The sequence below is a fragment of the Schistocerca cancellata genome, chromosome 5 (genome assembly GCF_023864275.1).
Source record: "Schistocerca cancellata isolate TAMUIC-IGC-003103 chromosome 5, iqSchCanc2.1, whole genome shotgun sequence".
NCBI classification, from domain to species: Eukaryota; Metazoa; Arthropoda; class Insecta; order Orthoptera; family Acrididae; genus Schistocerca; species Schistocerca cancellata.
This window is the reverse complement of record NC_064630.1, coordinates 147,870,373-147,896,066: the sequence shown is the minus strand read 5'-3', so window position 1 is coordinate 147,896,066 and position 25,694 is coordinate 147,870,373. Positions and strand designations below refer to the sequence as shown.

Genomic DNA, 25,694 nt, shown 5'->3' with positions numbered 1-25,694 from the left:
GGGGCGGGGGGGGAGGGCGGGGGGGGGAGGGTGGGGGGGGGGAGGGCGGGGGGGGGGGGGCGTCCAACAAGTGTAGGTTACTTTGTCAACACCCAAACACTGACCGCAGGAACTAAGTGACTCCGAGTCCTTCAGGGACATTTACAGGCGTCCCCTAACATTGCATGCTGTCCACTCGTTCCCTAGGACTAAAGGTCGTTTATATGTGACACATATTTCATCACAGTTTGTCTGCTTAATTGACACTGGTGCTGACATGTCTACCGTACCTCGATCGTTGACTCTTATCTACTTTTCACCGACAAAGTCTCTCCTACGAGCTGTCAACGCATCAACGTTACTAACTGTTGGTTCTGTGAAAGTGATGGTGCATGTATCCCCTTCTCTGTGTTACCCATGGACCTTCTACATCACCGACATTGACGAACCAATTCTCAGTATGGATTTTTTTGTCCCATTATAAACTCTCCCTGAATGTGGTCCAGTGTTCAGTGTTACACCACCCACACTCAGACACCATGCTCTGGCACCCATTCTCCTCATTCTGTTTCCACCGCAACATGGGATTTAGTTTGCAAATGTTCCATCCTCATGGGCAAGATTGTGACCTGTGTCACTAACCCACTTTCGAAATATGACTCAGTGGTGCACCTCTGCCGGGAGAACAACGATCTGAAACAACGCATTGCTCACACTTACAATGAGCTCTCTGCAGCCCACGCGTTGCTGTTGAAACTGCAATCTGCAGTTCCTTCACCGGATCGAACTTCATTGCCAAGCATCAGTTTAACACTCATCAGGTTAGTTCAAAAACATTCATTGCGTGTGATGATTCGAGTTCAGTGACCTCTGCACCGCCCAAGCGTCCACTACGTGCAGTGCCTCGTGTTTCAAACAGTGTCTCTAATAACAGTCACTCGTGCAGCACGACCACACCCACTATGCAGGCAGTCATCCTGCTTATTGATAAACATTTCCCCTCTCCCGCGTACCAGCCAAGCAACTTGGCGGCCATCGCTGTCCCTTGTACGACGCCAGTGCCCTCTCGCCCATGCCGGTTTCCCAAGGCAAAGTTAACAACAGACATTCGCTGCGCGCCCCACTCCACTCCATGCTGGGTGCACGGCCAACCTCTACAAACAAGCGCATGCCGTGCTCGAGTAATAGGCATGTGACTTTCGTGCTGCCTTTTCCCACTCGCGCTAACGGCTATGCCTCATCGCGCCCCACTCGTCCCGAAACTCCACATCAAAACGTTACTCAGCCTTGTGTGCAGTTCTCAGTCTCTTCTGTCAGTGATGGAATGACACAAGATAATTACAGGGTGTATACAACCCGGGACAACCGGGAGATCCGGGAAAAACCCAGGAATTTTTTCATCCGGGAGAAAACCGGGAAAAATCCGGGATATTTTTAGAATTCTGGGAATTTTTCATTGTTTTAGTTTTCAGTTAAATTTTTGTATTTTTGACTGGTAAGAACTGATACTCTAACAAAGGATATTACTGTATCCCGCTACTGCAGAATACTACTTCAACAATAAAACATAAACGAAAGAAAAAAACGAAAATATTTTAAATTGCAAAGGAAATGTGCCATATACAACAACGACACACAGTGCTCATGCAAGCATCTGCCAATTGAAAATGTATCAAAGGCTTTAGGAAGACTGTGCAGTACTTCATAATAAAAAATTGCCTCCAATGAGCGTGAAGTTGCAATTTTTACATTCGATTTGTTTTAGCAGTTACACGCAGGCTCATGTGCATGCACAGTTGAGTCATGTTTGAGTAGTAGAGTCTCCTGCTTCTGGAAACAGAAATGATGCTGTTGGCTGAGCAAGCAGTCACTGCAAGCATCTAGAATGTAGATGCTACCAGAGAAAGGGGACACCACTTTCATATTCTTGAGTAAAAAAGATTTGTTTCACAAAGCTCCTAGCATCCAGCGCACGTTTGCCTATTGATTATTCATATCATTTTGAAACGCTTCCCTGTTGGTTTTTGAACATTGTTGAACACATTTTAAGTTGATTTCTGAATGAATCATAAGTTGTCTTTTGAATGCATGCACTGTGGATGTGATGTGTCTGTCAGGAGAATCCTCGTCGCATCTAGAAATAAACTTTCCGCAGACAAAAGGGGACGGGGCTATATGAGCTGAGGGAGTAAAGCCGAACGGATGAATGCCAATCGCTGTCTGATTATGTGATTGATTGGGTTTGCGAATGATCAGCATTGTTATAATTACTAGTGAAATCCATAGATTCAGACTACCAGAGTGGAAATAAACAACTGACAGGAATAACAGGTGAGAAAGATTACATATTATCTTCTCGGTGTATCCAAGAAAACGAAATTTTGACAGAAAATTTTTGGCTAGATCGCTACACTAGTAAGGACCAGTAATACAGTCCCCGGCTAGCATGCGCGTGGAAGTAACGTGGAAAACGTGTTGTTCGAACATGTAATAACGCCTAACTGGAAAATAATCGCAGGATAACTAAACTTGTGATTCTGGCAGTGTTAGTGAAGTTAATTGGTGAACAAATTTTGACAGTGGCAGCAATAGCTACAGAATTGGTGATGACAAGATTGTCCGTTAGAACGAGGAAGGAGAAGAAACGGGGACAACACAAAATGGTTCAAATGGCTCTGAGCACTATGGGACTTAACTTCTGAGGTCATCAGTCCCCTAGAACTTAGAACTTTAAACCTAACTAACCTAAGGACATCTCACACATCCATGCCCGAGGCAGGATTTGAACCTGCGACCATAGCAGTCACGCGGTTCCAGACTGCAGTGCCTAGAACCGCTCGGCCACCCCTGCCAGTGGGACATCACACAAATTATGGAAGAATAAGATGATTCCAAATTTATATAAAAATTTCGTAATACTACTTTTCGATCTCTTGCTTGAGAAGCTGGTGCGTATGAATGAAATGTGAAACTATTTCCTAACATAAAGCTTTTTGCTTGTAGTAGGCCTAATAGGCATTTGATATTGGTACTTATAGGATTATATTCTGTCGTGTTATAAAAATGGCCATTTGTGCCAAAACAGTCTCGTTTATTTGGTGTTTTACAAAATTGCTGCCACATTAGAAAGGCCTATTTTGTTTTATCTAGCAGACAGTGACAAAATAGACGTAATCAGATTGAGAAACCACACCAGTCTTGGGAATTATTTGTATTAACAGCTTTTTCAGTATTAGATAATGACATTTCGATTTTTCATTAGCAAAATGTTTGGCGAACTTTGATGAGGTAATAGATTCTTTTGCAGAAAGGAAAGCATGCCATGTAAATCTGTAGCAAGATTAGAGAGAAAAAATGCTAGGAGCTAAGGTTTAAAGAAATGTTTAATTTCTTGCTTATCTCTTGTCAGTATTGGTTTTATATATCCTATATTTAATTTTATGTCACGCAAAACAGCAAATTATTAGCTATTAGGCAATAAAGAGATCAGATTTTCTGAAGAGTTCTTGTTCTCTCGATTACAAATAAACCCATCCGCTATTAATTGTGAGATTTTTTTAAGGAGGGGCAGGCTGCCAAACCAGCCGACTGGGAGCAGGAGAGGCACCACAGAACATTTCAATTTCCACTCTCCTGAATATATTTTGGACGTGCAGTAGAAAAACCTTATGTGAAGAGGCATGACACTGCACTTTGGCATACTTAAGACCAAATAATATGTCTTACATTTCCTCAAATACATATGTTTTATGTTTCAGACTTTTCAGAAAGATGTGTGCTACAAGATGAACATATTTTGAAAATTCGATTTTTTTTTTTTGTTTAATATTGACCCGGTTCACAAATGTCATAGATCTGGGGCTGAAGCGCAGAGCAGTCTGAGCTATAGTGCATAGACTCCACGTGACCCATGTTTACATTTAGTGATTTTGCTGTTTCCCCTTCGTTTACTCTCACAGCAAATGAAAACAAAATAGATATCTGTGGTCGGGAGCGATCAAGTGAATTAAAACACATTCACATAATTACAGAAGGCTGAAATATATCATTAGTTTCAGATTTTATGGTATTTCCAACTTTCTGACAGTCAAGCATTAATTGCGTTGTGGAACAATGAAGTTATTTTTGTCTGTTTGCTAAAGAAATTAGGCTTTTGTTAACCTTTTCCGCAGAGGCAGTCAATGTATTTGAAACGAAATGTTTAATTCCACAATACTGGCTAGTTTCAACTGTTCATAGCATTTCACGTGCACGTTTTCATTTTCTAGCACATATGGCATTATGCCATAATAAAGACCCAAACATGATATAATACAGTATCGGTGCTCCAAGAAAATTTACATCCCGAAAACAACACTGAAAAGCTTAATATCAGGTCGAGGTCTATTTCATTGGGAATCTGGATGTACGAATGTGCCCTTTAAGTATGCACTTAAAATGTGCACATTTTAATATGGTTCACAAAATTCTGATGCTCTTGCAGTATCCTCTGATGTCTTGTTTCTTTTATGACAACATATGAGCTTTCAATGTTTTACACGTACGTGCATATGGACTTCCTACGTCATTATAGCTACCCAAGCATGGTGTCACCTGTTATCTGCACTCTCTGGCAACTGCTGAAATGAACCTATTTCTAACAGGTCATGGGAAAATATTGCAAATGGTGGTTTGAAAAGCATTACTTTCAAAGTAAATATCCTTTTACGTAAGTTAAGCTATGTGCAAGAGTGTACCATGAATTTATTAAATCACAGAGCATTTGACTCTCATTTAAAAATCAACTCTTTGATGATGAGCCATTTAGAAGAATTTTGAACCATGAAGATCAGACATTTATGTCATCATTAAAAAATTTACTGGCACATTTGTGTGATATATCTTAAATTGTAACATGCACAAAAAAGATCAACAGTATATGAGAAAGCTTAACTTATCTTGCAGCTTGAGACCAATATTATATGTGAAAGCTTTGCTTTTCATGTAGCAACACTATGTATATTATTTTAACTTTCCCTGTTTGTGTGTTCGTGCTACTTAACAGTGATGTTGCTGTTGGCTGACTACATCACGTGTCGTATGCTCTGAATATCCACTGTCATTGGCTGGCAAGATCACACAACATAAGCTACAAACGGCTTACTAAAGTGCATCGAAATCTCGATTTCAATGTTTCGGAAAGTAACATGCAGTGTTTGGTGGAATTCCAATGTTTGCTGTTGTAATACGAAAATACGCAGCGTACATGTTGCTGCACATCAAAGATATTTCCAAAAGGTGTCTTTTTCCCTGAGTTTCGTTTTCTAAACTGCCAGGAAATTGTATGTCTGTGTACAAAACCATAACCATTCAAAGGATTGATAAGGGGAAATACACTATCACCCGGGAGAAAATGTATTTTTAACAGGGAAATCCAGGAAAAATCCGGGATTTTTTTTTCCATGTCCACGTATACACCCTGTAATTACCACTGCCAGCCCTCCTATTAGACACAAGATTAGATTCCTCAACCCCATTAAGTTGTGCGTGGCCTGGCAGCAAATTAACAAACTTCTGGAGGCAGGCATCCTACAGCCATCGGACAGCAATTGGTCTTCACTAATTCACCTCATCACCAAACACAACGGTTCTTTTCAAATGTGTAGTGGTTACAGACATTTAAATGCTCGCACTGTCATGGACAATTACCCCGTGTCAAACATAAATGATTTCACTCATATGTTATCGGGTGCCACAATCTTCAGTGTGATTGATAGCAAACATGCTTATAACCAGATTCACATAGTGCCGGAAGATGTTCCAAAGACTGTGATCATCACACCGCTCGGTTTGTTCCAGTACAGCTTCATGCCATTCAGTTTAAAGAATGTGGCACAAATGTGGCAACATCTCATTGACTCAATCTTATGACGATTCAAGTTCTGCTTCGCATACCTGGATGACATAGTCATTTTCAGCAAATTGACTGTAGACCACGAAGGTCATTTATCCCAGGTCCTCCAGACTTTGGTATCCAACAGTGTCAAGGTCAACAAAGAAAAATTCCAATTGTGTTAGTCTTCTGTGACATTTCTGGGTTACACTGTCTCTGCAGATGGAATGCAGCCTCCCAAATCCTGCATGCAGGCTATCACATCACTGCCACCCCCAGATATGTACAAATAATGCAGATGTTTCCTAGGTACTACAAATTACTACCACCATCATCTACCTTCTGCTGCCACCGTGCAGGCCCCGCTGATGGATTGCTCTCCGGCAAACAGACTTTGGGCGTTAAACCAGTCCGTTGGACTGAACCCGTGCTAGAGGCTTTCAGGGTTCTTAAATCAGCTTTAGCTCACGCAGTTGTACTCACCCACCCTGATCTGTGTGCTGATTTGTTCATCACTAAGGACACAAGTGACATCGCGGTCAGGGCAGTATTACAACAGAGCAAAGGTGACACAGTTTCACCACTTCATTTCTTCTCCAAAAAACTGTCTGCAGCACAGAAGAAATATTCCGCTTTTGATAGAGTGCTTCGGCCGGTGTATGAGGCGATCAAACATTTCCACACTGACATCGAGGGCCATCCTTTCTTCATTCTTACTTATCACAAACCACTATCAGACGCCTTCTGCAACCCACCAGAAGATCCTCCCCCCCCCCCCCCCCCTCGACACTTCCATCACTTTGACCTGGTCTCTCAATTTCCTACAGACATACACTACATCAAAGTCATGGAGAACATCCCTGTTGATTTTCTCTCACAAATGAATCCCGTTTCAAGTATGGTCGATTTATCTGACCTCGCCGCTCTATAGGTTTCAGACAAGGACACTCAGGGTCTGGTCATGGACCCGCAGTCTTTGCTCATGTTTACCAAGGCTAAGTTCCCTGGCATTTTGGACGAAATGTGGTGTGACTCTTCTACGGGCATTCTGCGGCCTTTGCTCCCATCCACGCTGCGCCGACAAGTTTTCAACGCCTTGCATAATCTCGCCCACCCTGGTATCTGAGCCACTACTTGCCTCATCACTGAGCGTTTAGTGTGGAAAGATGTGAAATGGGACTGTCAAACATGGGCATGCAGCTGCATTTCCTGACAACAAAACAAAATAGGACATTACACCTCTCCACCACTCAGCAAGTTTGACATCCCTAAGGGACATTTCTGTTATGTACATATCAACCTTATCGGTCCCCTGCCTCCATTGGAGGGCCACAGGTATAACCTGTCCACAATAGACTGAGTGTCTCGTTGGATGGTAGTCGTCCCCTTACTCAACATCACAGCAGAAACTGTGGCCAAAGGATTCATTTCTTCTTGGATCACTAGGTTTGGCTGTCTGTCCACCATCACAACCGACCAGGGTCGACAGTTCGAATCTGCACTTTTTACCATTCTCTGTAATCTTTGCGGTATTAAAAAGATCCATATGACCGCCTACCACCCGCAAAGCAACAGGTTGGTGGAACAATGGCACCGCACCCTTAAAACTGCACTCAGGTGCCATGACTGTCTCTGGTCCAAGGCACTTCCTTGAGTGTTGCTGGGCCTATGTTCCACATTTAAACCAGATTTACATAATACGATTTCCAAATTCAGTTTTGAAGAAAACCCAGTTTTACCTGGGGAACTATTTCTGCCCCAAGATCTTGCGGATTCCCCCTCCTTCCCAGACTTTATCAGAAGGATGCGTGCACACTTTAGAAACACCCAACTACACCCACCTGTCAGCTATTCCCCACCTGACACTTACATGCCAACCACACTCAGCACTTGCTCACATGTCATGCTCAGGGATGATTCTGTAGTCAATCCTTACAACCCCCTTACTTTGGCCCCTTCCAAGTACTCCGGAGAGGCAAGACAATGTCCGACATTATGATAAAAGATCGCTCATAAACTGTTTCTCTACACATGGTCAAGACTGCCTTCATAGACTCTCTGCCATCCCAATCGGACTGCCCAAGCACATGTTCTTTTGATGAACCCGCTAACGAGTCCATTCAATCTACGGTTGGGTTTTCTCCATCCAACGAGTCACCACCACAGTTCGTGGGTTCCTCAGGCATAGCATCATCATCCCCATTCATGGGTTTTGAAGACATTTCAGGCACTAGAGATGCGGAAGCCCCATCCTTCGTTTTGCGCTGCAAGGTACCACCGGACCACGTTGTTGACATGTCAATTATGGTGTTAGATAATTGTGTGCTTGTACTGCTCACCAACAGCACAGACCCAACCCTCACTGAGGAACTCATCATCAAGATAGTGCACAGCTTGTCCCTCCCACAAGAATGTGACCCGTCATGTGTTCGAGCTTTCATTTCTTTGGACGGCTCAGCATGCATTCGGGGAATGTATGCTCACATGCCGCCTCCTCTCCCATACCACTACCCCCGAGTTGGCCGACGCATCATTCCTCCCAGCTGGTTTTTAGATTATGAGTTGGACCAGCAGCTGCCTGCCACACCTCCGCACACCAACCCAACAGAGATGGAGCTTCCCGCCATGTGCCTGCTGCCTCGCACCACTCACTCCGACGCTGACACCCACACAACCCCCAACAACCCCTCAGGGCTCATAGACCATACTCCATACTGTGAGGGGGGGTGGGGGGTGGGGGTGGCTGTGTGGCATCGATAGGTCACATTGACCACACAAATTACAATCTTTGGAACATATTTAATTCAGTCTGCCTTTGTACTTCATGCAGTGTTCATATATATCAGTCTTTATGGTAAAATATATGTTTATATAGAAAACTTGGGAACTGTTTATTACGTATATTAAGATCCGTATCCAGAATCCTATACATACTTTCTGAGATCGATAAACATGCAATTAGAAATGCATACTTCTGTGATAAACATGTGTTTACATGAGGTGTTCAACATGGTGCCCAGATGTGACAATGCACCCCTCTGCCTTCTGGCATAAGGAATGATGCACTCTTTGAACTATACCCAGTCTTTGTTGTACCTGCTGGTGCAGTAAAGACATGTCTGCATGTCACTGATTGGCGTGGCGTAGACCAATTCCTTCCAATGTCCCAATAACCAGAATCTAGGGGATTGAGGTCTTGAGAATGAGCAAGCCAAGATGCGGGGTCCCCCTGGCTAATCAGAGGTCCTGAAATGTCCGCATAAAGATGTTCATACACATTGTGACGAAAGTGTGCTGGTCCTTCCCATCATGCATGAACCACATTTGTATTTGTTGCTGCAGTGACACAGCCTCCACCAAGGTAGGTAATACATTATTGAGAAAGTCTTGATAATGTGCTCCATGTAACCTTTGTGGTAGTATGTATGGCCACATTACTCTATAACCAAGTATGCCTGCCCAGCCTGCCCTGGTAGCCATGCGGTCTAAAGCACTGCTTTCCAGGTGGAAAGGCATGCCAGTCACCAGCACAAATCCACCTGATGGATTAGTGTCAAAGTCTGGTGTGCCAACCAGTCTGTGGATGGTTTTGAAGGTGGTTTTCCACGCCTCAGCGAATGTGGGCTGGTTTCCCTTATTCTGCCTCAGTTACACTATGTCAGCGATTGCTGTGCAAACACTTTCTCCACATACACATACACCATAATTACTCTACCACCCTAACATTGGGCTACACTCATCTGGTGTGAGACGTTCCCTGGGGGTCCACTGAGGGGCGAACTGCACGTTAACCCTGGGTTTGGTGTGGAGCAGAGGTTGGATGAGTGAACTGCTGTAGCCTGTTGTGTGGTTATAAACCACTGAGGGCTATGGAGGGGATGAAGCCTCTCCATCGTTTCTAGATCCCCAGCTCCATACAATACAATACAATGCATGCCCGTATGTTGATTGAGAATCAGTGTTGATGCCCACTTTTCCGAATTGCTTTGGGATTTGCATCTACCCATACAAACTGGTTATCGAAATTCACACCACCATCTCTTGTGAAACCTGCCTCGTCAGTAAATAAAATCTTGGATGTGAACAGTGGATCTGTGGTGTAGATGATATGTGTACAGCAGTTTTTCACAAAGTACCCCAGCCAAGAGAGTGAGACACATGTTCTGCTGCTGCTAATCATTGCATACTGTTCCCATGGGTTTTTTTCCACCAAGCATAGCACATGCTCCTCCATGTCAGATGCGCAGACTGTGTGGGACCTTCCACTGTGAGTCTTCTGAGGTGTAAGGCTACCTATGTCCCTCAGATGCTTTTTCAAATAGATTATATAATTGTCAGACAGAGATTTAGGAACCAGGTTTTAAATTTTAAGACATTTCCAGGGGCAGATGTGGACTCTGTACACAATCTATTGGTTATGAACTGTAGATTAAAACTGAAGAAACTGCAAAAAGGTGGGAATTTGAGAAGATGGGACCTGGATAAACTGACAGAACTAGAGGTTGTAGAGAGTTTCAAGGAGAACATTAGGGATCGATTGACAAGAATTGGGGAAAGAAATACAGCAGAAGAAGAATGGGTAGCTTTGAGAGATGAAATAGTGAAGACAGCAGAGGATCAAGTAGGTAAAAAGACAAGGGCTAGTAGAAATCCTTGGGTAACAGAAGAAATACTGAATTTAATTGATGAAAGGAGAAAATACAAAAAAGCAGTAAATGAAACAGGCAAAAAGGAATACAAACATCTCAAAAATGAGATCGACAGGAAGTGCAAAATGGCTAAGCAGCGATGGCTAAAGGACAAATGTAAGGATGTAGAGACATATATCACTTGGGGTAAGAAAGACACTGCCTGCAGGAAAATTAAAGAGACCTTTGGAGAAAAGAGAACCACTCGCATGAATATCAAGAGCTCAGATAGAAACCCAGTTCTAAGCAAAGAAGGGAAAGCAGAAAAGTGGAAGGAGTATATAGAGGGTCTATACAAGGGCAATGTACTTGAGGGCAATATTATGGAAATGGAAGAGGATGCAGATGAAGATGAAATGGAAGATATGATACCGCGTGAAGAGTTTGACAGAGTACTGAAAGATCTAAGTCGAAACAAGGCCCCAGGAGTAGACAGCATTCCATTAGAACTACTGATAGCTTTGGGAGAGCCAGCCCTGACAAAACTCTACCATCTGGTGAGCAAGATGTATGAGACAGGCGACATACCCTCAGACTTCGAAAAGAATATAATAATTCCAATCCCGAAGAAAGCAAAGGTTGACAGACGTGAAAATGACCGAACTATCAGTTTAATAAACCACGGATGCAACATACTAACAGGGAGAAAAGGGCTATTTACAATTTGTACAGAAACCAGATGGCAGTTATAAGAGTCGAGGGGCATGAAAGGGAAGCAGTGTTTGGGAAGGGAGTGAGACAGGGTTGAAGCCTATCCCCGATGTTATTTAATCTATATATTGAGCAGGCAGTAAAGGAAACAAAAGAAAAATTAGGATTAGGAATTAAAATCCATGGAGAAGAAATTAAAACTTTGAGGTTTGCTGATGACATTGTAATTCTGTCAGAGACAGCAAAGGACTTCGGAGAGCAGTTGAACGGAATAGACAGTGTCTTGAAAGGAGGGTATAAGATGAACATCAACAAAAGCAAACTGAGGATAATGGAATGTAGTCGAATTAAGTCAGGTGATGCTGAGGGAATTAGATTAGTAAATGATACACTTAAAGTAGTAAATGAGTTTTGCTATTTTAGGGGGAAAAATAACTGATGATGGTCGAAGTAGAGAGGATATAAAATGTAGACTGGCAATGGCAAGGAAAGCGTTTCTGAAGAAGAGAAATTTGTTAACATCGAGTATAGATTTAAGTGACAGGAAGTGGTTTCTGAAAGTATTTGTATGGAGTGTAGCCATGCATGGAAGTGAAACCTGGACAATAAATAGTTTGGACAAAAAGAGAATAGAAGCTTTCAAAATGTGGTGCTACAGAAGAATGCTGAATGTTAGATGGGTAGATCACATAACTAATCAGGAGGTATTGAATAGAACTGGAGAGAAGAGAAATTTGTGGCACAACTTGACTAGAAGAAGGGATCAATTGGTAGGACATATTCTGAGGCATCAAGGGATCACCAATTTAGTATTGGAGGGCAGCGCAGAGGGCAAAAATCATAGAGGAAGACCAAGAGATGAATACACTAAACCGATTCAGAAGGATGTAGGTTGCAGTAGGTACTGGGAGATGAAGAAGCTTGCACAGGACAGAGTAGCATGGAGAGCTGCATCAAACTAGTCTCTGGACTGAAGACCACAACAACAACATTAAAACAGTAGTTGCATTTAAAGAGTTTCCTTGAATTTACACTTCACCAGTTTATCAATGTACATCTCACATAAATTTCTATCTTGCCATCAAGAGAAAATAAAATATTCTTAGTGAATATAAATATTTTGCAGTTTGACAGTGAGTTTTTCATGGATATTTTGACATTAATAAAAATATCGTGTTGCATCAAAATGACATTTCTTAATATCTGCAGATGCCGAGAGTCAACATTTGCAGTTCTGTTCTCGTCAGACTTTTGGACATGGTCATTTGGCTTTTTGGAATTCTCTACCACTGGTAGAGAACAGTATCAGCAAGCCTGATTACAAGGAACTAGCACCCCATTTGGTTCTCCTGTTGTCTACAGATGATATCCTGCCAGGCTACTGGTTCTGAAAAGGTGAGACTGCTAAAACATTTTAATTATTTTAGAACTTATTTCCTCATATAGTTCCTACAATTCTGAAACAATTAACATAGCTATGGAAGAAATAATGTGAATAAAAAGTGCCCCATCTGCTAGTAAGTACTGAGAATATATTTATATTGGTAGAATGAATAATAAAGATTCTGCTCTTAAAATCATTGACCAACATCATACCTAATTCATCTCGAGTGAGTGCATGCAGAATAATGTGGCTGGTAGATGTGCAATCAATCAACAGGGCACATGTGGGGAGAGCAGTAGTGCTGGTGGTTACAAGCAGGTGCTGTAGGGGAAATCCGAGTGCTGGAGGGGAAGTGCTGTTCTAAACTGAAGGCTATGCTCACATTTTTTGTAAATATTAAGCGGACCCCCTTTGTGCCCACACTTACATGGTGAGCATTCCAAAAGATCTGTTACCTCTGCTTTGATTAATTTCTACATTCCCCTAAAAAGCAACAAAAGCAGTAATTTATTTATGCCTGGCTTGTTAACAATTTGTAGCTTTCAGAGAAGCACCATAAGTGGTGAATTTTGAAAAAACCTACATTTCTCTTGTTACCCTATTAAAATTTGCTTCTTTTGTCAAAACACAGTGCAGTTTACAATGTCACCTCACTAACGTGTCATGCAGGAACAGTTGTGAGAGAATTCTAAAACAGCCATTGGTTAAGCTTATTGAGGAACTGAGGAAAAATAAGGTTAATAGGTTATGAAAAATCACTTCCTTGATTAAAAATAAATGTGTAATGTCTTCACATTTTTCATTTCACCACCTATCTATGGCCCATAAAAACTACATTCTTTAACTTAAAAAAGTCTGCAGTTAGTGGAAGAACGTGATAGATGGTGAAGTTTTTCATAATAGATATATGGCAAAATACTCTCCTCTTTGCAGGCTATCATATGCCAAAATCTCATTTCAGTATCTAAAATTGTTTTCAAAATATGATGATTTTTTTGATATTTCACTCTGACTTACATCAGATCAATTTTCTCAAGATATGTGACAGACAGAGGCCTTCAACCAACTTAAAGCAAAAGTCAATATTTTAGCTAAATTTCATGTGCAGCAACATATTATGTAGTATGCATCAAACATAAAATTGTTGTGACCCCTGTTTCTCATTACAAACTTTTTCAAATTCCATGCTGTGTCTTACTTACATGTAAATATTACATCATCTATGATTATTAACAAAAGGACGGACACATCATCATGAAACTGACATGTAAAACTATAAGTAAAGCAAAATGAGGTTTTTTTTTTTTTTATCAAACAGATTCTGTAAAATCATTTGAGAAAGAATGCAGGGCAGGCACCTTGATTCTGTCATTGGTGACTGGCCAGAATGGGAGGAGAACACTGCTAGCTTCCCCTTCTGAACATACAAAGGACCTTGCCTAGCACTTTGAACAAAAACTGGTTACAGTGCACTGGCCATAGTAACCTGCTGGGACTAAAACTCCTCTAGATTGGGTATTATTCCTGACACTAAACCATGAAAATAAATTTGAAAAAATTGGAATTGAGCATTATCAGCATAGTTTTATAAGCATAAAGCAAACAAAACAGAAACTTATTGAAGTATATGCATTAGCAGAATATAAATGCAGAAAACCCAAGTCCAAAACCAATTTATTGGACTTGCCAAAACAAAACAATAATACAATCTCCAAAAGAACAACTGACTCAATCCCAAATGTGGATTATCACAAACACAAAATGACAAATAATAATAGAAAAGACCTGACTCTCCATGTGGAGAGAGGGGAGAGAGCACAATCAAACAATTCTACAATGTCAAGATTTTCGTCGATTATACCAAGTCCATTTGCAAGAGATCGACCAGCTAGAAGAGGCATTTAGCCATGGCTGCTGGGGTAGCAGCTCTGCATATTTCCAAGGGGTGTGTCAAACTGTCCTTTGCCAGCAGTGCACCGCCCTATAAAGCCCATTTAGTGGATGTATCTGCCGGAACTATTTGCGATCACATGCCTGGCATATCAAAGTAGTTCCTGGGCTAGCTGCGACCTCTGGTGAAGCTGTTCTACAGGCTCCGTGAACAGGTAGCCATCCCTGGCAGCCATTGGTGGAGACCTGGTGTTGTGGCCGAAATATTTCTGTTGACAACACAGACAACGTAGCTTTTCTGGTGAATAAGTGCCCTGTGATGAAGGCATCCTGTGCTGGCTGGACTTGAAGTAGGATGCTATGATGTCTAAAGTAGGCCAACGCAGCAGAGCTCCCCATTCCCCCTTCCCCCCTTCCCCTTGACCCAAGCCAAGAACCACCCCTGCAGTTGGATGACGTTGTTGCTGTAGCTCTTCAGGGAAGTATGGAATGGATGAAGAAACGATGAACCCAACTGGCAGTGGGAATCCCCATCAATGATGGTGGTGGAGGACCTCGTATACACTTGAAAAGGGAGAGGAGTGCTGTCCACCCACACAGTCAGAGTGATCGTTCTGTCGTGTGCAGAAAACTGACTGCCCAAAGGAAATTGGCGGCAGCAGGTCCGTCTCATCCATGGAGTCGGCGGTGTCCAAAGCAGTGTGGTCCACAGCCATCAATGACAACTGACAGACCTCAGCTTTGTGACCCTGCTTTCCACAGGCCAAACAGGTCACCCTCCAGAAGTGGCAATCTTCCTCTGATGTGTGACAAAGCATTGACTACAGGAGGCAACCATTGTCACTGCTGCTGCTGCCACCATTGGCACAGATAGGGACCAACACCCTGGTCCTGGAGGGTGGGTGCAACCTCGAAAAGTGGCCTCCAGCACTGTTGCGGTGATGTGAACTGGCATCATGGGGGTGATGGGCGAAGACCTGCGCCGGGGACTGCAGTGTGGAAGCAGAGCAAAAGAACTGCTCATAAGCACAGGTAATGGATAAAAAAGTGTCTCAAGAGGGATCTTTCAGCTTCAGAAGATGAGTCCATAAGGTATCATCCAGGGCAGGGAGAAGAATCATATCATGAATGAGTGCAGAACCGTAAGACTGCTTGCAGTGGGTGTTGCCACAGAAAAAATGACAGTTACAGAAGAGACTTTGCAGCGTAGCAATCCATTCCCTCTATGACTGCACTGGAAGATTCTGACAACAGATGAACTTGTGACGTGCCGCCACCATGTGGATCTGAGAGTCAAAATAATCTAGGAGGCTAGAAGTCAATGCCTCGTAGGAGAGAGCATGAAGTTCTGTATTGAGATGCAACTGTTGCAGAAGGTGATAAACTCCTGGGCCCACAAAGGCGAGAAAAAATGCATGATGCTGAATGTTACCTGTGACATCATGAGCAATAAAGGTTTGTTCCAGATGAGCCATATAGTTGCCCCAAGGCTCAATGGATTTGTTGAACTTGGGAAACACAGGGGGTGTGGCACAGAGCCCCAGAAGCTGGGAAGCTGGGTGGGACCCCTGGCCCCTGCATAGGCACCTGAACAGGGAGTTGGGGGGGGGGGGGGGGGGAGGTGATGGTGCCAATAGAAATTATTAAATCTGAAGGAAAAGTTCTTCAAAAGGAGCTTGCAAGATCATTTATGAATGTTGGCAAAGAAGGCAATTTCCCTGTCCTGGAACACTGTTGTAACTATTTCTCTTCATGAGGAAGTAGACAGGCAGAACATAAAGAACTGTAGGCCCATCAGCTTCCAGTACATTATACATAAGATATTCACTACAATTATCACATACCATGCAGGAAAAAAATAGATCTTAAATAGGTAAAGGAGAAATCTGATTTAGATATGAATACAGCACAATAGACCATTTTCATAACGTGAATGGAATTATATAACAGAGAAATCTACACAAATTGTCACTTGGCTGCAAGGAGAATCTGTATCACCAACATATTTTTGCAGCGTGCTTTGTACTGGGGAAACAAAGAAGGAATGGCCTACATGTTACTGGAACTTACCTGCAAATATCTTAGTTTTACTTATGACTGTACGGCTTGCCTGTAGTAGAAATAAAGAATGAAGAATTAATGGAGGAACTTAAGGAGGAAGTTGTAAAATGGGTAAAAAACTTAATTAAAATAACAGTAAACTAGTGTTCATTATTTCTTTTTGCTGCTCTTGCATTTGTCATGTTTGCAGATGTAATCACTGGGTGGAAGGTCCACCTGCTACCCAGAACGCTGTTTGTACATAGATACCCAAACATGTTTCTGTACATTTGTGCCATTGTCAGTGGGTTTGTTTATTCAGTTCTGTAAAATGTGAACTTGGTTTAATTGATGATAAATCTAGAAAAAATAGGAGCAAAAACATTTTCTGTTTTTTGTTGTCATTATCTCAATTTCATATTTTAAGATCTTGCATGATGCTCTGTACATTATTGAGAACTGGTTGCTCATCAACTGCAACTAAATGAGGTTAATGTAGACTGAACACAACTTTATTCCACAGAAGCATTAACAAGTGGAACACAGTATTTAAGTAACACTCAGCAGGAACCAATTACATATGAGAAGGTGGTGAATCTGGCCAACCGTGTTGAACGAATGTTATGACCTGCCACGAAATGGGATTTGGGGCTACAGCCTTCGTGTTGCATGTGTTAGTTACAGGAAAACTTTGCAAACGGTTCTTCCAGGAACAGTATCGAGGAAGTATCCACTGTTGACTATGTGTTCACAGAAACTTTAAAATCTCTGCAACTGCTTAACCAATATGATGGTTTCTTTTCTATAACTAAGGTGGTAGACCAGTCACTTTATGTGATAGGCTGAACAATGTCAGATTCCATGAGGTGATCTAATTCATCTTTGACTTGGTCCTTGAGTGCCACTGGAACCAGGTGGGGCCTGTTGAAGGCACAGACAACTTGGTGAGAAAGTGTGTAAAAGCTCATTAAAAGTCTGAAAATGCTTGTAAAAAAATTAATTTAATCTCCACTTACCCAAAAAGGACATCACTTATGATGAAGATGCCTAATTTTTTGTTAAAAGTACAATTTGTGGATTTTTTTGTGATATTCTACAATGCACTGTATGTAAATATTTTGTATGAGAATTATCGTATGGCCAGTTTACATAAGAATAAATTTGAAAAAAAAAAACATATGTTCTCTAGTTTTTCATAACATTTCTCATGTAATATTTGTTTGTGTGTAGATTTTAAACCCAATTTCTGGGGTTGCTTGTGCTCATTGAATTACCCAGTCAGCCATTTGCAATATCTATCTGCTCAGTCCAATGAGGGGGTGATGTGATGAAGCAAGCTGGGATAATTTTAATTCCCCTCTTGTTTTACCATCTGCCTTCTTAAATTTGTGTTTTCACTTTTAACTATTTACCATTAGCATATGTGAATATAATCTGCATTTTCTTATAAGAGGAAGGTTGGCCCTCAGTTTTAAAGAATATAACAGCAGATCTAATTTTGTGCTAAGTTTTAGGTATGTAAGTGATTATCTAATTTATTTTGACTATTACTAGTTAGTATCTTTCATTATAGGGTGAATCAGTGATTGTATCGTAACTTAAATTCTGTTTTTGATGGATAAACAAATAGAAATCTGGTACTAATTATAAACATTTGGAAGACGAAATGTTGGTAATCTTAAAGCATCTATTTGGCTCTCTTCGAAAACATGTTAGCAAAACCAACCCTTAATTAATTCCAAAGTAATTACCAGTTTTGTCAAAAGCATTGTTTATGTAACTATATTTATTAATTTCATGATTTAAACAAATAATTTGGCCTAACCCTTGTAGTAGAAGAAACTGTAAAAGGGAACGAATTTTTCAATGTATTCAGTTAATTTAATGAGTTAAGTTTTAATTGCAATTTCTGTAAATTTAACTTTGAACAATGTGTAGGTTTGGCCCCTATTATTGTGAGGATATATAAGGACCCGATTTTTGGTCGTGAGACAGTCAGTCCATGGCCGAGTTTCAGATGAGGAACCTGTGTTGGTTAGAATAACAATGCTTCAACTTAACTGTGGGATAATGTTAGCAGAGCAAGGTTAGGCACTGAAAAAGATAAGTAACAGATTGTTCATAATACTTATACTATGACAACAATACATTACATGTAGCATACTTAAGAAAGTGAACATCAAGAGCAAAGATAGTCTACTCATCATACTCAACGTATGCAAACAAGAGAACCAAGGAGCCAGATAACCAACATAACACTACCACTTAATCTGGTGACAATTTCAATTTATGTACAAGATACATGTGTTGCTCTCTGGCACATGGTTTAGTTAATACATCAGCAGGCATTTCCTTTGAGTGCAAATACTTAACAACAATCTCATTTCTTTTAACACATTTAGCACAAACATGTTTTAATCTAGAATGCAGCACAGAATTTTGTAACAGTCTGATAGAACTCTGGTTGTTCAGGGAAAATGATTACAAGATTTTGGTGCTTATTATTTAACAATTCACTTATTCACTTATTAGCAGTCTCAAATAAATGCCTATTTGGCTGCAGAATTCAAAGCTGCATATTCAGCTTCGGTAGTTGAGGTTGCTACATCCTTCAGTTTCTTGCTCTCCCATGAAATTATGTTTTTCCCCAAAATAAAAACACTTCCATGTTGTGACAGCCCTGTAGTTAAATCATCTACAAAATTCGAATCAACAAAACTAGTTATATTCAGATCCTTGAAATCTCCTTTGTCAAACACAATGCCATAATCTATAGTACACTTGAGATAACGAAGCACCATTTTTGCTGCCTTCCAGTGAACACTAGTAAACTTACAATTATACTGGCTGAAAACAATTGCTTCATAAGATATGTCAGGTCTTGTATTAGTACTGATATACAGCAAACAACCTGTAAGTTCTTGATATGGCACTGGAACTTTATCACCCTGCATATCCCAAAGCTTTAATCCAGCTTCCATTGCAATTCTAACAGGAACACAATCGACCACATCAAAGTATTTCAGCACATCTGCAATATAACCCTTCTGGTAAAGTTTTAAACTACCTTCCTCCCAGTTTCTGGTTATACACATACCCAAACAGGACTTTGCTTCTCCTAGGTCTTTAAATTCAAAATTCTCAGACAATCCCTGATACAACTTATCTTTCATCACACTGTTATGACACAAGACATAAAAATCATCTACATAAAAAGCAAGAATTGCAACATTTTTACCTGACCATTTAATGAATACACAATCTTCATTGGTATTTGCAACATAACCTAGATCTAAAAGCATACATTTTGCCTATTCATTCCATTGTCTGGCTGATTGTTTCAAAGTGTAAATGGCCTTAGTTAGTTTATAGACTTTACCTGCACTCCCTTTTAAAACAAAACCATCTGGTTGCTTCATGAGAATAGTTTCCTCCAAGCCCCATACAGAAAAGCAGTCTTAATATAAAAAAGATAGCTCTTAAGATCAAGATTTACAGTTAAACTAATGAGAGCTCTAAGAGTGCTATGTCTCACAACATGTGAAAAAGTCTCTCAATAATCAATACCAAAAATTTTTGTAAACCCTTTAGCAACAAGTAGTCTAGCATGGTGGAGTGCTGTACCATTCATATTCCTTTACAGCTTAAATACCCACTTGTTACCTACAATACTTTTATTACTCTTTGGTGGATCCACAAGTTCCCAAACACCATTGTTCTGGAAACACATAATTTCCTCTTTCATGGCCTTTATCCAGTCTTCTTTGTCACTCCTCAATGTGGCATCCTCCAAGTTCACAGGATTCTCCCAAACTAGAAAAATCACTTACCAAATACATGACATAGTCTGGGTACTCTTTGGGTTTGCATAAATGGGCTGACCTTCTGACTGGTTGGTCCTCTTCTGAAGCATCAGGGTCCATCGGCTGCACCTCAGTCTCTTCTGTGTCTACAACAGACTGAGCATCTGGGATGTAGCGTGGGTCTTGATCTCTGTCACTTCCAGCACTGCTGACTTCTTCTTCTTCCTCTTCCTCTGCCTCTCCCCATCCAGTATACTGTTTATTTGACCAGAACATACAGTAATCTTCATTATTAACAGCTGGTGTCCTGGTATTGTCAGTCAGCACCTATTCTGCACAAAAACAACACTCCTACCTTTCACTATTTTCTTGGGGCTCTGTGGATCATTTCATCATAATCTACAAAAACAAGTTCTTTAGCTTCGGCTCCCACTTTCTTCTGTTTTGAGCTGATATCTGGAGAAGAGCTTGACTACCAAACACCATTAAATGGTTCAACCGAGATACTTTTCCAACCCATAGTTCCTATGGAGTCTTACCATTAACTGCTCTGTGTGGAACATGGTTCTTTATGTAAACAGCTGTATGGCATGCCTCTGCCCAATACTGCCAGATCTAATTGATTTTATCTTTGCACCAATTATAATTTCTACATAAGTTTTAAACTCACAGAAAAATTCAAATGTTTGATCTTTACTCTTGAGAAACTAACAGAATGTCCTTTTGGAATAATCATCCACTAGTACATACATGATGTACTTAGCCATACCATGTGACAATTGCTCCATGGGGCCACATAAATCCATATACACAAGGCTGAGAAACTCAGATGCACATTGCCCTCCAGTCTTAGGAAATGGGAATTTCGACACCTTACCTAGTAGACACAAATTTGCACTTGTCAAGAATTTCAGAGTCACAACACTCTAACTTTATGCCACCACTCAGTAAACATAGCTTAAGTCCAGTGCCAGCTCTAACATGCCCGGTGCCATAAGTCTTCGAGATTACTAAAATTTTTAACAGCATGCTCATCTGACAACACAGGTTCAACATTTTTTAGTTTATAAATGCCATTTGATTCTGATCCAGAACAAAACATCTCACCACTTTTGAGCTTCTTACATCCATCTTTGTCAAAAACAACATATATGCCATTCTTGACTAAAGCAGAAACTGACAACAAACTAGCCTCTAAGCCAGGGACCAGAATGACATTCTTTATTGACGAAATATCTGGTGAAGATACAATAACATCACCTTTCCCTTTGCTCACTAATTCAGTTCAATTTTTTGTTTGCTATTTTCTATTTCAAAATCTTTAAGCCATCTGTATCTTGATGTCATGTGTGATGATGCCCCGGAATCAATGATCCACTCATTCTGGTTGAAATCTGACATACTAAGTGTACAAAACAATGACTTCTCTGTTCCCTTTGTTTCTTTCTTTGACAATCCTTGCTTCTGAGGACATTTGGACTTGAAGTGACCATACTTCCAACAATTGAAACATTTCACTTTCTTCATTTCTTGTTTGTCTTTTGAGAAACCCTGTTGTGATTTCTTATAAGTCTTTATAAATAAGGCACTAACACTGCCATCTTTGTCCAACTTGAGGTATTCTTCCACACTACCATTCAGCAACTTTGCTTTGATATTTTATGATGTGATGTATAAAGATAACATTTGCCAAGTGAAAGTTTCACAGAAATTTAGAACAAGCAAAGGTCTTTTACAGGGCTGTCCCGTGTCACCATCATTATTTAAAACCTATATAGATCTACATCTACATCTACATCCATACTCCGCAAGCCACCTGACGGTGTGTGGCGGAGGGTACCTTCAGTACCTCTATCGGTTCTCCCTTCTATTCCAGTCTCGTATTGTTCGTGGAAAGAAGGATTGTCGGTATGCCTCTGTGTGGGCTCTAATCTCTCTGATTTTATCCTCATGGTCTCTTCGCGAGATATACGTAGGAGGGAGCAATATACTGCTTGACTCTTCGGTGAAGGTATGTTCTCGAAACTTTGACAAAAGCCCGTACCGAGCTACTGAGCATCTCTCCTGCAGAGTCTTCCACTGGAGTTTATCTATCATCTCCGTAACGCTTTCGCGATTACTAAATGATCCTGTAACGAAGCGCGCTGCTCTCCGTTGGATCTTCTCTATGTCTTGTATCAACCCTATCTGGTACGGATCCCACACTGCTGAGCAGTATTCAAGCAGTGGGCGAACAAGCGTACTGTAACCTACTTCCTTTGTTTTCGGATTGCATTTCCTTAGGATTCTTCCAATGAATCTCAGTCTGGCATCTGCTTTACCGACAATCAACATTATATGATCATTCCATTTTAAATCACTCCTAATGCGTACTCCCAGATAATTTATGGTATTAACTGCTTCCAGTTGCTGACCTGCTATTTTGTAGCTAAATGATAAAGGATCTATCTTTCTGTGTATTCGCAGCACATTACACTTGTCTACATTGAGATTCAGTTGCCATTCCCTGCACCATGCGTCAATTCGCTGCAGATCCTCCTGCATTTCAGTACAATTTTCCATTGTTACAACCTCTCGATACACCACAGCATCATCTGCAAAAAGCCTCAGTGAACTTCCGATGTCATCCACCAGGTCATTTATGTATATTGTGAATAGCAATGGTCCTATGACACTCCCCTGCGGCACACCTGAAATTACTCTTACTTCGGAAGACTTCTCTCCATTGAGAATAACATGCTGCGTCCTGTTATCTAGGAACTCCTCAATCCAATCACACAATTGGTCTGATAGTCCATATGCTCTTACTTTGTTCAATAAACGACTGTGGGGAACTGTATCGAACGCCTTGTGGAAGTCAAGAAACACGGCATCTACCTGTGAACCCGTGTCTATGGCCCTCTGAGTCTCGTGGACGAATAGCGCGAGCTGGGTTTCACATGACCGTCTTTTTCAAAACCCATGCTGATTCCTACAGAGTAGATTTCTAGTCTCCAGAAAAGTCATTATACTCGAACACAATACGTGTTCCAAAATTCTACAACTGATCGACGTTAGAGATATAGGTTTATAGTTCTGCACATCTGTTTGACGTCCCTTCTTGAAAACGGGGATGACCTGTGCCCTTTTCCAATCCTTTGGAACGCTACGCTCTTCTAGAGACCTACGGTACACCGCTGCAAGAAGGGGGGCAAGTTCCTTCGCGTACTCTGTGTAAAATTGAACTGGTATCCCATCAGGTCCAGAGGCCTTTCCTCTTTTGAGCGATTTTAATTGTTTCTCTATCCCTCTGTCATCTATTTCAATATCTACCATTTTGTCATCTGTGCGACAATCTAGAGAAGGAACTACAGTGCAATCTTCCTCTGTGAAACAACTTTGGAAAAAGACATTTAGTATCTCGGCCTTTAGTCTGTCATCCTCTGTTTCAGTACCATTTTGGTCACAGAGTGTCTGGACATTTTGTTTTGATCCACCTACCGCTTTGACATAAGACCAAAATTTCTTAGGATTTTCTGCCAAGTCAGTACATAGAACTTTACTTTCGAATTCATTGAACGCCTCTCGCATAGCTCTCTTCACACTACATTTCGCTTCGCGTAATTTTTGTTTGTCTGCAAGGCTTTGGCTATGTTTATGTTTGCTGTGAAGTTCCCTTTGCTTCCGCAGCAGTTTTCTAACTCGGTTGTTGAACCACGGTGGCTCTTTTCCATCTCTTACGATCTTGCTTGGCACATACTCATCTAACGCATATTGTACGATAGTTTTGAACTTTGTCCACTGATCCTCAACACTATCGGTACTTGAGACAAAACTTTTGTGTTGAGCCAACAGGTACTCTGAAATCTGCTTTTTGTCACTTTTTCTAAACAGAAAAATCTTCCTACCCTTTTTAATATTCCTATTTACGGCTGAAATCATCCATGCCGTAACCGCTTTATGGTCGCTGATTCCCTGTTCTGCGTTAACTTTTTCAAATAGTTCGGGTCTGTTTGTCACCAGAAGGTCTAATATGTTATCGCCACGAGTCGGTTCTCTGTTTAACTGCTCAAGGTAGTTTTCAGATAAAGCACTTAAAAAAATTTCACTGGATTCTTTGTCCCTGCCACCAGTTATGAACGTCTGAGTCTCCCAGTCTATATCCGGCAAATTAAAATCTCCACCCAGAACTATAACATGGTGGGGAAATCTACTCGAAATATTTTCCAAATTATCCTTCAGGTGCTCAGCCACAACAGCTGCTGAGCCAGGGGGCCTATAGAGACATCCAATTACCATGTCTGAGCCTGCTTTAACGGCGACCTTCACCCAAATCATTTCACATTTCGGATCTCCGTCAATTTCCTTCGATACTATTGCACTTCTTACCGCTATAAACACGCCTCCCCCTTCACTGTTCAGCCTGTCTCTGCGGTATACATTCCAATCTGAGTTTAGGATTTCGTTACTGTTTACGTCTGGTTTCAGCCAACTTTCTGTCCCTAGTACTATATGGGCGTTGTGATCGTTTATTAATGAGAGCAGTTCTGGGACCTTTCTATAGACACTCCTGCAGTTTACTATTAGCACATTAATATTGTTATTCCCTGTTGCATTTTGCCTACTCCTATCTTGCCGTGTCTCAGGAGGCATCTTGTCGGGCCTAGGGGGGGGGGGGGGGGGGATTCTCTAAACTAAAAAACCCCCATGTGCACTCCACACGTACTCCGCTACCCTTGTAGCCGCTTCCGGCGTGTAGTGCACGCCTGACCTATTCAGGGGGACCCTACATTTCTCCACCCGATAGCGGAGGTCGAGAAATTTGCACCCCAGATCTCCGCAGAATCGTCTGAGCCTCTGGTTTAAGCCTTCCACTCGGCTCCAAACCAGAGGACCGCGATCGGTTCTGGGAACGATACTACAAATAGTTAGCTCTGATTCCACCCCGCGAGCGAGGCTTTCCGCCTTCACCAATTCCGCCAACCGCCTGTACGAACTGAGGATGACCTCTGAACCCAGACGGCAGGAGTCATTGGTGCTGACATGAGCAACAATTTGCAGTCGGGTGCACCCAGTGCTCTCTATTGCCGCCGGTAGGGCCTCCTCCACATCTCGGATGAGACCCCCCCGGCAAGCAGACAGAGTGAACAACACTGGCCTTCTTCCCCGACCTTCTCGCTATTTCCCTAAGGGGCTCCATCACCTGCCTAACGTTGGAGCTCCCAATAACTAATAAACCCCTCCCCCCGTGTGCCTGCTCGGACCTTGCTGAAGGAGCAGCCACATGTCCCCTCACAGGCAGAGCGGGCGATGCCACACGGCCAGCCTCCACATTGACCTTCCGCCTCGTGCGCCGCGAACGCCGCTGAACCCGCCACTCCCCTTGGGGAGAGGGTGGCCCAACCGCG

General features: G+C 41.7%; 1 protein-coding gene across 3 annotated transcripts in view; it reads left to right on the top strand.

Annotated features, from left to right (window-relative positions):
* Positions 1–25,694, top strand: part of LOC126188292 (juvenile hormone esterase-like) — a 546,097-nt gene that overhangs the window by 477,039 nt on the left and 43,364 nt on the right. For all 3 annotated transcript variants that reach the window (XM_049929880.1, XM_049929879.1, XM_049929878.1), the window contains exon 12: positions 12,400–12,585. In XM_049929880.1, coding sequence (XP_049785837.1) covers positions 12,400–12,581 — 182 coding nt within the window. In that variant the 3' untranslated portion in view covers positions 12,582–12,585. The remainder of the gene's footprint in view (positions 1–12,399; positions 12,586–25,694) is intronic.